At 47.0% G+C, this 16,212-nt stretch overlaps 2 protein-coding genes across 2 annotated transcripts; both read right to left on the minus strand.

Annotated features, from left to right (window-relative positions):
- Positions 1–2,009: 2,009 nt before the first annotated feature.
- Positions 2,010–3,551, minus strand: rgxB_1 (Alpha-L-rhamnosidase; the record flags this gene model as incomplete). Its single annotated transcript, XM_031146255.1, has 4 exons — positions 2,010–2,368; positions 2,454–2,848; positions 2,903–3,159; positions 3,210–3,551. The coding sequence occupies 4 exons, from the start codon at positions 3,549–3,551 to the stop codon at positions 2,010–2,012; spliced, it is 1,353 nt and encodes a 450-aa protein (XP_031008789.1).
- A 9,241-nt stretch (positions 3,552–12,792) lies between these two features.
- On the minus strand, positions 12,793–14,041 carry eglD_0 (putative endo-beta-1,4-glucanase D; the record flags this gene model as incomplete). Its single annotated transcript, XM_031146256.1, has 5 exons — positions 12,793–12,892; positions 12,995–13,078; positions 13,164–13,374; positions 13,454–13,613; positions 13,700–14,041. The coding sequence occupies 5 exons, from the start codon at positions 14,039–14,041 to the stop codon at positions 12,793–12,795; spliced, it is 897 nt and encodes a 298-aa protein (XP_031008790.1).
- Positions 14,042–16,212: the final 2,171 nt, after the last annotated feature.

Below are 16,212 nucleotides of genomic sequence, written 5' to 3' on the forward strand. Positions count from 1 at the left end.
ACTCAATCGATGTTGTTGGTATGGGGTTAGAACCCTCACAAAGCACTCAAGCCTCGTCGACGTTTCCCGATAGCCTTCTGGATGGGGATGATAGTGACCCGAACAGGAAGATATCTCTTGCCTCGGAAATTACTCGGGACGACCACGATTTGAAAAAGGATATAGAACTGCCTATTCGTGTTTCTTCTTGCTCGCTGCCGTCAGAAGCCCTGTCAATCGCGGCCGATTAAGGTTGGTCCTCTCCCTTTTTTAGGTTTGAGACATGAGCGGTATGGTTTCCTCTTTGATGGAGGGCTTTTTGTTCTTTGGTTTGCAATCATTATTTCATTTAGCAGGGGGTTTATAAAAGCACCATGGCGTGTGCGAGAAGGAAGCGCTTGGGGTTTTACGATTTGAATCACTTATCTTGAGAAGATACTCCTCATGCCTTATCCGGGACTTTATGGCAGTTTTGGGGAAGCGATCGATTGATCGATATAATTTAAGACTTTGATATATGTCTAGCGTTTTCCCGTGTTGTATGTAGAACACGCACTAATGATAAATAATTTGTTAATACGTCGGATTCTGTTCGTATTATGGTGGCTCCTAAGATCAGGTTCATGGGCTCGATTGCGTTGGAAAGAAGAGGCGGCACGTATTGTCATTGACTTTTAATGTCCCACTCCGTCTAGGACATTATAAGTCGGTACTGCTTTTCCTGTCCACCGCAATATGAGGTGCCTTTCAAAGTCACTCCCCGCTCCATTGTGCAATTAATTCATCTGCCCTCTGGCATTAATATGGCTAATCTAAGAAGTTATTGGACCATTAGGATTGATATGTATAAGGGTCATAAAGTTTGTTTGCTGCTTCGTCCCAGCGGTAGGTCGAACATAGATGGCAACTGGCAAGCGTGGTTAAGTCTTAAGATTTCAAACGCACGTTGATTCTTATCAGGAATTGACCTTCTCACGCATTCTGAGACATTCTCATTGCCAGGAACCGGTTGTTGGTCAATATAACCGGAGCTTGGCGACCATCAGAGCGTTTCCGACTCACCAAGCCATTCTGCATTCATTTCCTCCTCTAACATCTCTCCATCATCCTTTGGATACCTGTAGCCCATTCCTTCCTCCAACTCCCTCGCCTTCCCATAGAGATGCATTGGCAATTGCTCATTTAATCCAGAAAACACTGTTTATACTCCAGGAGTCCAGGCTTCTCTCATGAAACCTCTGCTGCCCTAAAATAGCTACCCTAACCCTGCCCAACACTATTTTCCTCTCTGCATGCACCTATTCCCTTTATATCCTATAGTGTTTTACAGCCGTCTCCACAAAAGAAAGCAGCCGCGCAGTAGACAAAAAGTAGCGCCACTTTATAATATACCAGGGAGCGTAGCACATACAAAATCTACAATAATAACCTCAGGATACTACTTTTATATCTACCCCAATCGCAGAAATATAATAAAGACTTCAAAGGTCTATAACTAGCGGTCCTTTTGGACCCAATAGAGGAAAAGGGGCCTAACCGAGGATACCAGACAGCATATTTAAATTATGAAAATGCTAGGATTCGCTTTCCCTGCCTAACCCTTATTATAGCTTTCTGGGTAACAGCTGACTGGAAGCTATCCCCAAGAGCCTTACTAAAGGGAGATTACAATAACTGTCTGTCAACCAAAGTATGTCCAGGATATTCTAAGACTACAAGTCAGGTGTTGCAGTGACATGGAATATGAAATAAGTTGGGTTCAAGTGATGGTCGGTTTGGTTGTGCAATAACCGTTGCGGTTAATATTGTGTTTGATGGAGGAGTCTTGGGCCATTATGACCTCGCCGGATTGTGTGATTTTGTTATAAGCTGCAGCACAAGATGAGCGCTAAGCCTAATTCAGGCCAATAGCAATACCACAGAGGAAGAGTGACTGAGGATGCAATATAGAAAAGCGGCAACAATTTATAATGTGCCAGCAACTGTACTTGAGGGCAACAGCTCCTCAACTCAAGCCACAGCTCCAGAAATCAACAAGTCCCATCCCCGCTAGCCATCCCACACGTATGTCCCGTACAATTAAACCCCACCGTCCCCAGCGCATTATCACAATCATATTGCCTCATACGCGTCCCGTTCACCAGCTCCAACCCCGATACATCCTCTACCGTCGTGTTTACGCAGGGCGCCACAGCGCTGCATTGCAGACTCACGATGGGCTCTTGTTGCACGGTGCCTTTGATGTCTAGGAACGAGAAGTTGGAGATGGCGAAGAGGGACGAGGAGCAGTTCCCGGCGGCGCCGGCGAAGTTTATGCATTGCGTGATGCTCATTGGGAATTGACGGACCTTGGAGAGGGTGAAGGCGGATAGGAGGACGTTTTTGATATCTGGTTTGAGATTAATGGGGGGTTTTCTTTTTGATCATTCCTTCATTCCTTTAGCGAAAGGGAGATGGGGTGGGGGGGTACGAACATCCAATTCCTCCACCACCTCCGTTTGGAGGATAGCCAACCTGCTCACCGGTCCACGTCTTCAGGTACGCGGCATGTGTTGTGTTTATGAACACGCAATCCCTAGCTGTGAAGTTCTCAATGGTCTCAAACACGCCCTTGTACTGTCCGATGCTGCCGAGTGCCAAACCGGCACCGCCGATGAACGTTGAGTTTGTGACGAGGATGTTGGTCGAGTTTGCTTTGGGCGAGATGCCATCGTCGCCGTTGTGGACTTCCCAGCGGTGGAAGGTGATGTTGTTGGCATAGATGGTGTCGCAACCGTCGGTGTTAACGGTTGACGTCGAGGAATTGGATATACTGGAGACATAGATATCCTGGAGAAGGACGTTGCTGCTGTGGATTACTGTCATGGTCCTGTTTTCGATTAGCACGTGTATTAGAGCAGAGCTTGCAATTGGCGGAACATACCACATCTGACTCTGCACGAATCTCAAGCCTTCAAAAACCGAGTTCGTCGTGCCGTATACCGTAATGGCATGCGGTCTCCTGGGGTAATTACTCGCTCCCTTGATGAAGTCATACCAGACCTGTCCATTTCCATTGATAGTCCCATAGCCGTGCCCTTGGAAGGATATCCTATCACCGCCAAGAATCCAAGCTGTAGATTGGTTCTGGTAGCCCATTGGCATGGAGTTATTCAACCAGTAGGTAATATTCGTTCCCCACTATTTCAATAATCAGCTGCGAGAAAGTGACGAGGTGGAGATGGGCTAACTAATAAAGTCCCTTTCAAATCAATCTCCACGTCGTTGAGACCGCTGATGTTCATAATGGACTCGATATGATATGTTTCATTCAAGAACTCCACTCTACCATGATTGCCACACTCTTCAAAGGCCCGCAGTACTGCGGGTGCATCGTCCGAGCCATCTCTGCATGGACGTACCGTGCAGACTCTTCTATACTCTGCTGTGCTGCCCGCGGACTCGACAAGAGTGAAGAAAGATAGAAAGACTGCCACTAATAGCGCTGTGCTTGGGGAAAGCATCTTCGTCCAGAACTGGTTTTGGACACCCGAATCAAGATCGGAAATGAAGGATGGTAGACAAGAACTCATGGAAACTGGGAAGGCTTTACTTGAACATTTAAACCAGAAGTAAAACCGTAAAAGACTTAGTTTCGGTGCATGAGCTACCGAAACATCCCACTTTACAGTAATCAAAAACAGTATATTCTCAAAAAGTCTACATGTATTTAACAACACAGGCAGCAAATATAAAATGTTCCTCCCACCATTGAAGGACCCCTGCCATACTAGAGCCAAACCCCGCATCATCCGCGGGGTAACGTCTGGGGATGTCGATCAGTTCCTAAGCTAGGAGTACTACTCGTATAGAAATATTTCATCCTCGGTCTCTCTTCCTCTAATAAGGTTCTAACGGCAGGGCTCGCAACTGCAAGTAATGGAAAATTCGACCCCGACAGCTTTTGAGAATGGGGGGATCTCGTAATTAGATGGCACTCGCCTGCCTATAGTACTCTAGGTACTTTAAGGTATATAGCCGCTAAATTATAGCGCTGCATCCCTATGAATACAGCGCTCAATTGCTGTGGTTTCCGCACGCTAATGTTGAGATAAGTCGAACTTCACCGTTAAATCGGCGTCGTCTATACCTTGTTGCCTTGTTGCCTTGTTACCTTTATATTCTGTTTGTATGAAAGAAGTGTTATATCCTAATAAGAACCTACCTTGGCTCCTATAGTGTTTTACAGCCATCTCCATAAAGAAGAAGCCTCCCAGTGGAGTCTGGACAGGAAAAAAAGCGGCACACAATTATAATATGCCGGGTAGCGTGGGACATTATCAAAAGTTAGTGAGAGTAAGTAAGTGCCACTTCTTGTGTCCAGGATAGGGAAGCATATAAAGAGCCTGAGGGTTTATAATTGACAGTGGTCCTGTGGGGAAGGCCGTAAAACACTATAGGTGTTGGTATCACAGAGGGTGATCACTTCTCACTAGCTAGTGGCTTAAGGAGACTCTGATTCTATGTGGTGTATTTGTGATGTCTAAGTCTAAGTGTGGATGAGGAAGCGAAGAGATTATACCTCTATCGCTTAGTCATCAGCGCTAGGATCATGTGTCTATACAAATGCATACATATCTCGACAAAGTTGGAGTTAGGTGTGTGAGAAAGATGCTTGTCGAGTCTTATCAGTGCATTGTGCAATTATTTTCGGAGATTCACCTTGATTTCATTCCAAATTTTTGTTCTATTATTGTTTTCTGAAGAAAGAAGTTTAGTAAAGGGAAGGAAAGCTCACTTACCTAGCCTAGTACCTGACTAGACTTGGTGAGAGTAGGGATTCCCCGCTTAAACATCCAGGTTTTTGTCAGGGTCCTTGCATGAATCGCCAGTCATTCGACCACCCGAACTCTGGATTATATTCCAGTGTTTCGTCATTTTCAGATCCGAAGTCCGAATTTCCATACTCAGAATAGTCAGGGGGGCGTTCGTATTTCTCGAAATTCTGCCTCTTCAGCTGTCTAGCCACGGCTGTCTCATGATCTTTATCGAGGTCCGCCGCATCTTTCACCTCTAGCTTCTTCGCTTCCCTCATTTCCACATCTTTTGATTTCTGGTCAGCTACTTGCTTCTCGAAAAAGTCAGCCAAATAAGGTAATTCAATTGAAGTGAGTATCTGTCCAATCGTGAAGTCCTTTGGGGACTTGTATATGTGTCTTCGCAGAAATGGGGCTAGGATATCAAGTTGAACTGTGTCAGCAAACTCATAGAGTCCAATGCAGAGCCGTGCCCAGTTTTCGACTCGGATAGGGTTCAGTGTCGACTCATGTTGTCTGAACTCCACCGTGCCTTTCTCTTTCTTATCATGTTTTCCTGGCGTCAGATTCATGATTATGCCCCTCATGTTGTAAGCATTCCTTGTGCCGCCGACTACACAAGATCCGAGGTCCACAGTGTCCATGGCGTTGAGGATGCTGTCAAGACCATGAATAGCTGCAGCTACACTGAGCTCCCCTTCGATTTCCAAGTCCCCGAACATACTGCTGTCGTTTCGGAGGTTGGGGGAAATGTAATCGGTTTCATGGCGATAGTATGGGTGGATTTGCTTGATCTGGGGCTCGAAAGTCCATATTGTTGCATAGAGGTTGCGCAATGTTTCAAACACATGAGACTTCTCCCCTCGACCAACATGAACACGCATCCGAGCAGACCGACGGCAACTTATTCGATAAGTGTTGGTCAAAATCTCGCATGCAGACTTGACGGTGTCAATAGCCACCGAACTTGTATAGAAGGCCGGTGTCATGACCTCGACGCTATACCATGCGTATGGGGTCTCTTCCTCTGGACCATGTATTATCGAGTCGTTCTTCACAAGCCAGGCTGTCGCGTCATGCCCACAGACCGAATCTGTTTTCAATTCTTCAACAGACTTGATGCCAGCATCAGTCATTGTCTTCGCAACGTGGATAATCACAGAGTTAGCTATCTTAGCTTCTCTATCTTTGGAATTCTTGTCAATTTCGTCGTCGAGAATGCCGAACACAGTGCGGCCATCCTCTGGAGAAGGATCCTCTTCGCCAGTAGCGAGCGTAGCAATGGCGAATTCGAATTCGATAGCAAAAGTCAACCGATCACGATCTTGATGCGCAATGCCGGTCAGGGGCAGGTCTTTGGGGCCCAGGTTGAATGACATTTTCTGTAAGGTTGTAGGTTTTGAAGAAGAAGAAAAAGAAAAAGAAAAAGACAAAGGATGGAACAATAGGAAGATGGTGTAATATAGGGCTGACCATAATGGCCTTGGTAGATGTAGCTAAATTGTTTCTGATAACAGCAATCATAGCGAACAAAAGAAGAACAATAAAGCTCTTGTTACGAGTAACAAAGAGAAACCCCCTGCCCCTATTGCCAGCTCTGATGTACTTCGTCTGTAAGCGAGAGTGTCACAAACAGACAAGGGATGCCTGCTAGTGACGCACGATCGACATTGCCACCCACAACAGTGCAGAGTGCCGGGATGTAAGTGGAAAGACCATAGGCTGATGGTAAGGACCATGGGACTCATGGAAAGGGGAAAGAGGGCCTGGTCCGGTCTGTTTCTTGCGATCTGCGAGATCTAAATCTCGGCAGGCGAAAAAGGGTCGGAGTAGGAGAGTGGAATACTCCGAGTACTGTACAGTAATACTTTGTAGGTGAGTACTAGTACTAGTACCCAGGTACGAAACATGACAGGACAAGTAGTTCTTCTCTCGAGAGGTGAAGAGAATGTTTACGGGCACAAGGTAATGCCAAGGCAATGCCAAGGCAAGGTAGATAGATACCTAGGCCTAGGTCTTCTCGGTACTCCGGACACCGTTGAATACAAGTACAAAGTACAAGCAAGACAAGTACCTATCTTAGGTAAGATAAGGTTACTGTGGAGAGCCGCTTAAGAACGCCACCATCGTCATTCCGTTTTCTCGAATAATCCAATTCTCACCTCATCCTCCCTCTTCCATCCAGAATGCAGACTCGGAATTTGGAAAGTACCACCTACCTCACTTGCTTTGGCTGTGGCTCTCATATGTCATCTATCTCGTGACTGGAATCGTATTTGTCTGTCTGTTCCATACCTAGTACGTGGGATTCAATTGGTACCTAGATACAAGTGTACTGCAAGTAGGGTAGGTATCTACTTGTACGACACTAGCATAGGGATAGTCCAGTGACTAACTAATTGCGGCTAATTCTTCCTTCTCCCACCCCACCGCCCCTCATCCCTGGGCCATCTTGAGAGGGTCATCGTCATTCCACCCAGGATACCCCACAATAACTCAGACCTACCACTAATATCAATTCTACATCTATTCACAGCCGAGTATCTTCATCTTCGTCTTCATCTTCGTATTCATCTTCGTCTTCATCTTCGTCTTCCTCGTCATCTATTTCCCCCTGTTAATTGGAAATTCTGCTGCTCGCTGGTTAGCGTAGCTGGATTTGGTACTATACCGCGCCGGATTGTAACTGCAGCTTCGGTTCTAGACTGCTCACTATCAACCTCTAACACTTTTAGTCGACGCCGTTAGCTGAAGCCAGAAAACAACAACAAAGTAAAGTCTCACTCCTTTCACACGCCTCTCTCACGATCGCAACATTATCAGACGATTGTTGGACACTACATTGGTGTTCGATGCAAACGAAACTGTTTGCCGAGTTCGTCGACTTCCCGAGCAGAGGTGTTGGGATCTTAGCAGTTGTTTCCATCATCATGACGCAATAGGCTGCTGAGATGTCAAAATCCAAATATATCGCCGAAACGTTCAAGGCGACGACGAGAATGGCTTCACACGAATCCCTTCCAAATTCCAATGGAATGGACCAATCCATCCTTCTCAATCACCGCCGCGATACTTCCCCCACATTTCCTAGCCAGGCGGAAAATGATCAATATGCCCCGCCGCTATCCCCACTACACATGCCTCCCGGCCAAATCGATGGCCTTGATGCGCTCAAATCGAATGGTCACCTGCAGCAAAGATTTCGATCTCCTCGTAGAAGGAGCTCTTCAACAAACAACCTGCATCAACTAAATCTTCCCAGAGGCCCCTCTTCCGCCGACATTGCCCTATCTGCCATGCAATACCTTCCATATCCTTTGATGGTGTTGAATGGGCTGAAGACTTTGGTAGTGGCCAACGAGGCCATGGGAAGACTACTGGGCATCGAGGAAGATGGGGATAATCTGAGCAATGATGGAATATCAGAATTGGAGAAACTCAAGGGACAGAATCTCAGCCAGCTGGGAATAGATATGGTGCAAGATGGCAGACCAGTTTGGGTGGCTTGGGATACATTTCTCGACAGCCTAGCAGAAGAGCTCGTCTCGTACCCCGAGGACGCAGTTCATCAGCATGCTTCCAAATCTGGAGAGGGTGATGTGACGCCCACGGCAGAACGGACAGAATCGAACCACGCCCGCTCAAAGTCGATGGTTCACGATGCAGTTGTGGAGGTAATCATAACCCAAGCAGGATCAATTGCATCCTCTCTAGCTCGCCCCGACAAGGTCAAGCTATCAGCTGAGAAGCACACCTTTGCGAAAATGATCATGACAATTTGGGAGATTGACGATGACAAATTCTTCACCTTGACCTTTACGAGCACCCATTCAACTCAAACTCAGGCAAGCGCTCGAGGACAATCTAGACAAGTGCTCCGAGCTTCAAAATATCATTCGCTTGGATCTACTGGCTCTGGCTCCGGATCAAGCCCGTCATCTGTTGCTTCTGGGAAAAGCCAAGGGGGAAGTAGCAGCTCATCAGTTATCACTAGCCCAACGAATACCACGATGTCTACCAGCCCATTCCCACCCCTTGGGCCGCCTTCAAAGGATTCTACAGCAAGCATGACGTCTGCTTTGCAGAAGGCAATCGTGATGAAAGATGCTCTGCTGGACAATACGCGGTTGCCCATTCTAGCCATGTGGAGGGATGAGAGCCTGACTATTCCGAACAAAGCTGCACGACGGCTTTTCCATCCACAGGCGGATCTCCACAACATTAAAGATGGATATGACCTTGTTTCGAAATGGCATCTTTGGGACGCAACTTTTAGTACTCAACTCGACCCTTCAGAGTATCCAATTTTGGTCCTCGTTCGAACACAAACACCGTTTTCGAGCCGTAGATTTGGTCTTATTAACCCTGAGAACGGTCGCAAACTCGTCTTCGATTGTCTGGGAGAAGCCATACGGGATGAAGAAACCGGAGATTTCCTAGCAGGCATAGTCACATGTCGAGATATCACAGAATTGACCGAGAACATGAATGAACAGATCAATGAAATCAAGGAGAAGGACGATCAGCGATTTCAACTCATTTGCGATTCCATGCCTCAGATGATTTGGACAACATCACCGGATGGCATGTCTGACTGGTTCAGCCAAAGATGGTAGGTCTGACCTTGCAATATTTGTCATAGCTAACATTGGCTAGGTACGACTACACGGGATTGACGAAAGAAGAATCAGTGGGAAATGGCTGGAGAATGCCATTTCACCCAGACGATATGGAAGCCACAATCAAGAAGTGGGCACACTCTGTAGCAACGGGTGACCCATTCTCAACAGAATATCGCTGCCAAAATAAAGACGGCGAGTGGAAATGGATGTTGGGGAGAGCCTTGCCTATGAGGAACAAACAAACTGGGGAAATCGAAAAGTGGTATGGAACGTGTACTGATATTCACGATTCCGTTGAATTGAGGGTTGCGGCAAGACGAACGGTAAGGACAACCTCACTTCTCGATACTATCATAATAACTAATTCTTCTTCTCCAGCGCCAACAACTATTATCTGTTATAGCACACGCTAAAGTCACCCTCTTTTCTGTCGATCGAAGTCTCAATATTACCTTAATAGAAGGCGCGTACATATGGGACATAGATTCTGAAATAGCATCTGGGGACGAAAGTGGCAGTAGCAGTAAATTCGCCAAGGGAGACGATTATATTGGCAAAAACGTTTACGACGTTTTCTGCAAAGGTGATAGAAACGCGGAGAGGATTAAACCCGTAGAAGATATTCTCACTGGGAAGACGATGGAAGACGTGCACGAGAATTGCAGAGATGGTCGATGGTACAGAACAAAATTTGTCCCATTCCTTGGAAAGAAAGACAACGGAAATCAATTTATTGACGGAGTAATCGGAGTTAGTATGGATATCACGGAAATCAAGGATCGCGAGGTCGATTTGCAAATGCAGGAGAAAGAGAACACAAGACTCTTAGCCAACGAGGCAGCAGCTAAAGAAGCTAGCAGACTAAAGAGTCAGTTCCTTGCGAACATGTCTCACGAGATCCGTACCCCAATTGCTGGTGTAATTGGCATGGCAGAGCTCCTGGCGGATACGGAGCTTGATGAAGAACAACGAGAATGCGCTGAGAACATTCAGCGTTCGGCAAATGGTCTTTTGACCGTTATCAACGACATTTTGGACTTCTCTAAGGTGGAATCAGGCCGCTTGGATATTGAAGAGGTCCAATTCTCACTTTCCGTTGTCGTCAGAGACGTTAGCAAGATGCTAGGATTTGCTGCGGAGCGAAAGAACCTCAGATTTGAATCAGACATTAGAGTTGGCCTGGATTCGGATCTTATTGTGATGGGCGATCCTGGGAGAGTACGACAAATCATCACAAATCTCCTTACAAACAGTATCAAATTCACGAGCGAAGGCCGGGTAAAGTTCTCAGTCTTCAAGGCAAGAGAAACAGCTGAAACCTTCGAAGTCAAATTTGTTGTCGAAGACACTGGTATCGGAATTGAAGAGGAAGTCCGGAAGCGTCTATTCAAGCCTTTCAGCCAGGCAGATTCCTCTACCGCGCGGCGGTTTGGTGGGACGGGGCTTGGTCTTACTATCAGCAAGAATCTTGTCGATCTAATGCATGGGCAAATCAGTCTGGAATCGACTTTAGGCTGCGGAACCACAGCAATTTTTTGGATTCCTTTCAATAAACCACAATATCACAACGGCTCTACAGCGTTGGTTGATATCGAAAGTCTGCCAGATCGCCTTCAATCCGAGATGAGTGTCTCTTGCAACAGCTCGGAATATGATCACGGTATGGGGACCCCTCCAATGCAGAGTTCGATTGAGATGCGCAAAAGAAACTCTAAAGGCAGGCCAACAAGTACGACTCCTCCAATGCCAACCGAGCCCGAGTTACCAGCAGCCGAGAGAGCAAAGATCCATGTTCTTGTTGTTGAGGATAAGTAAGTACAGTTGTTCCTCAGTCTGATGTTGAGAATTGACGTGATGCAGTGCAATCAACCAGCAAATTGCCCTCAAAACTGTCAAGAAGCTTGGTTTCCTGGTATCAGCAGTATGGAATGGCAAAGAAGCTCTTGACTATCTTGTGGCAGCTGACTCACCTAATCCACCTCATCCTAAACCGGACATAATCCTCATGGATGTTCAGATGCCAATAATTGATGGCTACAAAGCAACACATCTCATCCGCCACCACGCACCCTACAACGTCTCGTCTCGAAACATTCCTATCGTCGCCATGACCGCCTCGGCCATTCAAGGCGACCACGAGAAGTGCAAGAAAGCAGGGATGGATGACTACCTCGCCAAACCCGTCAAGGGCAAGATGCTGGACAGAATGCTTGTTCGCTGGGCAATAAACCGACGTCTTCCTATCACGCCAGATGTCCACGAATTTGACGAGTCTGATTGTTCAGAGCCAAGCGAGCACAATTGCGGTACAGCAGCAATTCCTATGTTCGGTCAAGGAACAAAGAAACAGAACAACGTTCCTGTGAAGGAGCAGGGAGAACCGGTGCTAAAAAACTCCAGGCCAACCTTGACCGAGCGTCAGAACTCACATACCCTCACACTTCCTGGCATAGACTCTGAAGGCGACCGCTCGGGACGCAGGGAAGAGGCAGAGGAGAAAGCTACGGCGCTTAGAGATGAGAAACTCGTCCATGCAGCGGGTGCTGGCGATGTACCCCATTCGCATGTAGGAGAGCAACGGACCAGCACCCAGCAGCTTACAGTGGAGAACATGGGGAAGCTGGATAGACAAGTCAGTAGTAGAACGCCGGGATCTGAATTCAAGAAACGACACAAGAGCCCGACGGGTGATAGCGCTGGAGCGGAGATGGGCACAGACCGGGGGACGGGGGATGGGGAGAGCTCTGTAGAACGCCCAAGGATTGAGAGGGTAAGGAATAGTGATAGGACAGTCAAGGGAGAGTGAAAGTGGCAGGATTATGACCTTGATGTTACAGTATGGCATTTGGGAATACAACGCGTGCATTTTTTCATGACAAGAGCGGTACTTGATGGGCCTTTAGTACTTTTGCGTATTTGTACATATATCCTTACCGGCGGCGGTGGAGCGGAGTTATGGTATAGGGGAATAGACAAAAGTCCAGGATAAGGAGGGAGAATGGGTGTGTATAATTTGGAATCAGACATGCAAATCTGAAGATAATGCCAGTCAGCACTCTTGCTTCTCCATGTGCATTTTCGGTGATGAATGCGCGGGATGCGTTGGAATTTGTATATATCCCGAGTCTCTTGACTCGATTCACACAAAGGAGCCACGAGAAAAGAAAAATCACCAAATACCAATAACACTGTTATGAAATCGGAACGGATCCTCCCTGCAATTTCTAAACTAGACTAAGAATTATAGATAGATCAATACTTCCGAGAGTTCTAGATTGGAAAATGCATATACTGCAAGATTACCACCTCCGGAACTACAGCTAGCGTAGCCTCTCTCCAGATCATAACTCATGATCAATACGTACGTATACCATAACAGGACAGGGTAGAGCGGCTTAGCAAGCCAACTTGGCGGGACCGGGTATCGTGTACGGCTTGCCGGAATTGTTGGGGAGACTGGGAGTACTGCTGTCGTAGATGTTTATTAGGATTCCGCTATGTGTGTGAAATTTGTTAGCTTCCGGAGACGCTTCTCAGTTTTTTCGGGGGGGTGGAAAAGGGAGGTGGAAAGGGAGGTGGAGGAAATCATAAACATACGGGTCAGTAGCCGTATAAGCACCGGGGAATGTAACGGTAGTACCGGTCTCTGTTCCGGAGCCGGTGATCTGGACATTTGCACAACTGGATAGATGGATTGAGTGAGTTAGAAATTGTTGAATGTTGCATTGGTCGCGGGAGGTATGGTATTGGTGGTACTAGTACTTACGACATGTAGAACTGGGCCTGCCCTGAGGCATAGGCGGAGTGCAGTGCGATGAGCTCGATGCGCATTAGATATTGGCCTGCGGCAACTGGGGACACGATCTTGGAGTCAGCTTTGCTTGAATAAATGACCGCCCACTGGGAGCTTGGGATTCCGGAAGAGATACTGTATCTCTCGTGCGTGTGTGGTACGGAATAAGAGAAAAAGATTGCTCCTGAGATCTGACATGACATCCAAAGTACTGTATTGTACGGACTTCCCCCTAGGGGGCTGAGAGAGCCGAGCTCACTTACCACATGAAGGGACGGTGAAATCCCACCATCCCACCCCGGAACTGGTTCCTGCAATCATGGTATCAACAGCCCATTTCCCAGACGAGTTATCCAACCCCTGTTCCGCGATCTTGAACCACGAATAGCTGTTGTAGTCTCTTGCTGTCGCAGCATCATCGACCTTCAAGAACGACCATTGATCAGCAGAAAGTCCACTTCGATTCATTCTTTATACGATAGTATAGTAGATTTCTAACGGTAAACCACCTTTGCAAGATAGACAATAATCGGACCCTTGTGCGAGGACGCAATAGGATTATCGGCATCAGTCGAACTCTGCGCACCACCAAGAACATGCTCGAACCAGGCTTCGACTGTAGCGCCTGCTGGGATGGTGATGACGGTGTTCGAGAGCGGAGAGACGAGACCCGTGTTGCAGGCAATGGAGGAGCCCGTCACGATTTGCACGGGGTTGTTGACTGCCGGCGGGTTGATGCCGACGAGTTGTCCTTGGTCTGTGCCGTTTACTTTGAGACGCTGCCACATGCCATGGCTGGAGGCTAGTCTGGCAGCCAGGATAATGGAGGATAGAAGGGGAAAGGTCTTCATGATGAAGCTGGGATATTGGGACAGTAGTGGGAAGGTATTCTGAACATTCGCTAGGAGCGAACTTGTGGGCAATGGCTGATCCTTATGACTTTATGGGAATCAATGTACTCCATGCCATGCCAAGTACCATAGATTGAAATCCGGGGTAAATAAAAGTCTGAAATATCAACCACTCACTCAATCTGACATGTAATAGGTCTCATGGAGGTTGAGCATCCTCGCCAACCCGTCCTGAAAAGGGTGAAAAACGCCTGAAATGGAAAGAAATGAAGGCGATTGGATCACATCGAGTAGCACCAAGCCATTCTACCCGCAAACCACTTGGATTCTCACATACACCATAGATCCGGGCCGCGAACCGTACCAAATAGATTGTGCAGCGGGTTTTCGAGACAAAACTAGGACCACGTTGACTCGGTTGACAGTATAAAGGCTAAACGGCAAGTTGGGAATCTTTGAAATCTGCCGCTTAGGACTATGGGATAGCTCAGCTCTGTTCTGGAAGCATTAAATAACCAAAGTGCCGAGCACTCGATGCAGTACCAATCGAAGAGATGCGTCTCAATGTTGATCGTTAGTCTCGAGAAGAACGAGGAACGAAGGATGTCGACGTTGATATAGGGTGGATACTAGTCACGTGAATATTAATGGGTCTTTCAACATCATCACTTGTCTCTTGCAACCTCATCAAATTCTTTTTATGCTATATGCTAAAGGAATATAGTTTTTAACGGCTAGGCTAAGATGGGGGAAAGCCACCTCATATACGACTTTCGTTCCCTGGATTTTCAAGGCAGCGAGCACTCAAACACCAAGCGGTGATTTCATTCTGTTACGATACACGAGCGCCTTGCATGCGTCCTGTATAGGGAATCGGAGGGTCTTCATCTCAAGGCGTTCCTGTCATGTTTCATGCTCCATTCTTCCACGTGCCGAGCTTCTTCAACTCTTTTAAGCTATGTGGTGGGACCCAACTCGTTAGCGGCGATCATCAGCTTCACCGATGCTATCAGAGTTGAGGAAATGGCTGTCCTGTTCACTAAAATGCCCCTTATTCCATCATAGATGATCATAGATGGATGGATTATTAGCAGCTTCCTTCTTGCGTGTTTGCAGTGCTGTCTCTCGTGACACATATGAGGAAAGGATATCAGAATCCTGTGGACCTTTTCCAAATATATCAGAACCCCGCGTCCCGATGAAACGAAATCAGTTGCGATCATCTGGAACTGGACTTCTCGATATAAGAAGCGCCAGCCAAGGGAGATCGATTCTATCTATGGTGAAAGAGTTGGACTTTGCTCTACAGGATCAAACTCAACGAGATGAGATGTCCGGACTGGCCCTTGCTCCTGCAATCATATCATGCTCTCCAACTTTCCATTGGCTCTAAACGAAGGTTTTCCAATCACAAATATAGAGCTACGTCTGCACCCAGAAAAGCCGGATAAATCGATTTCAAGCAATGTTATATATGCACCAGAAAAGGCGCCGCGCCGCCGTCCTCTTTCCTGTCAAAAGCATAAACCATAGCAATGAACCAATTCTGCTCTCTACATCAATCAACTAGGTTGATATACACAGGACCAAGACACGAGCTTGACAGCAAAGTCATAGTACAACGCTAGCTTAACAACTTGAAAAGGCTCCTCTTTCAGACATTCCCACTTGGGTTCTCCCTCTCTCCCAACTCATCATCCCCCATTAGAACCCCCTCAAAATACACCATACACTAACAGAAAATCGCGAAAGAGCAGCCCTCGAACCACTCAATCCATCTATCTCCCTAGACCATTCACTAGCCCAAGAAATCCCCGAGGGACTGCTTACCAAAGCTCCCATATTAAAATCAACACAAACAAACTAATCATCCAATATCCATCCATCCATCCATCTCTAGAACATGTAAAGAGGTAGGATAAATGTAAACTAGATCGGAGAAATAGCCAGCTAGCTAGCCTAGCCACTAGACAGACAGGCAAGTCGTGCTTACAATACAATACAGAGCCTCGTCTCGTGCCCGCTCCCGCTCCCTCCCCGCCAAAGAAAGAAAAGAAAATAAAATGCAACGAAACGAAACGAAACGAAAATACGGTAAAGCCTCATTCCTACCCTCCCTCGTCTTAAACATGCAGTGCAACTTTGCAAGCGCATTTATGCTCATGCTCATG

The sequence above is a fragment of the Lachnellula hyalina genome (assembly GCF_007821495.1).
Source record: "Lachnellula hyalina strain CBS 185.66 chromosome Unknown contig00012, whole genome shotgun sequence".
In the NCBI taxonomy this organism is placed as follows: Eukaryota; Fungi; Ascomycota; class Leotiomycetes; order Helotiales; family Lachnaceae; genus Lachnellula; species Lachnellula hyalina.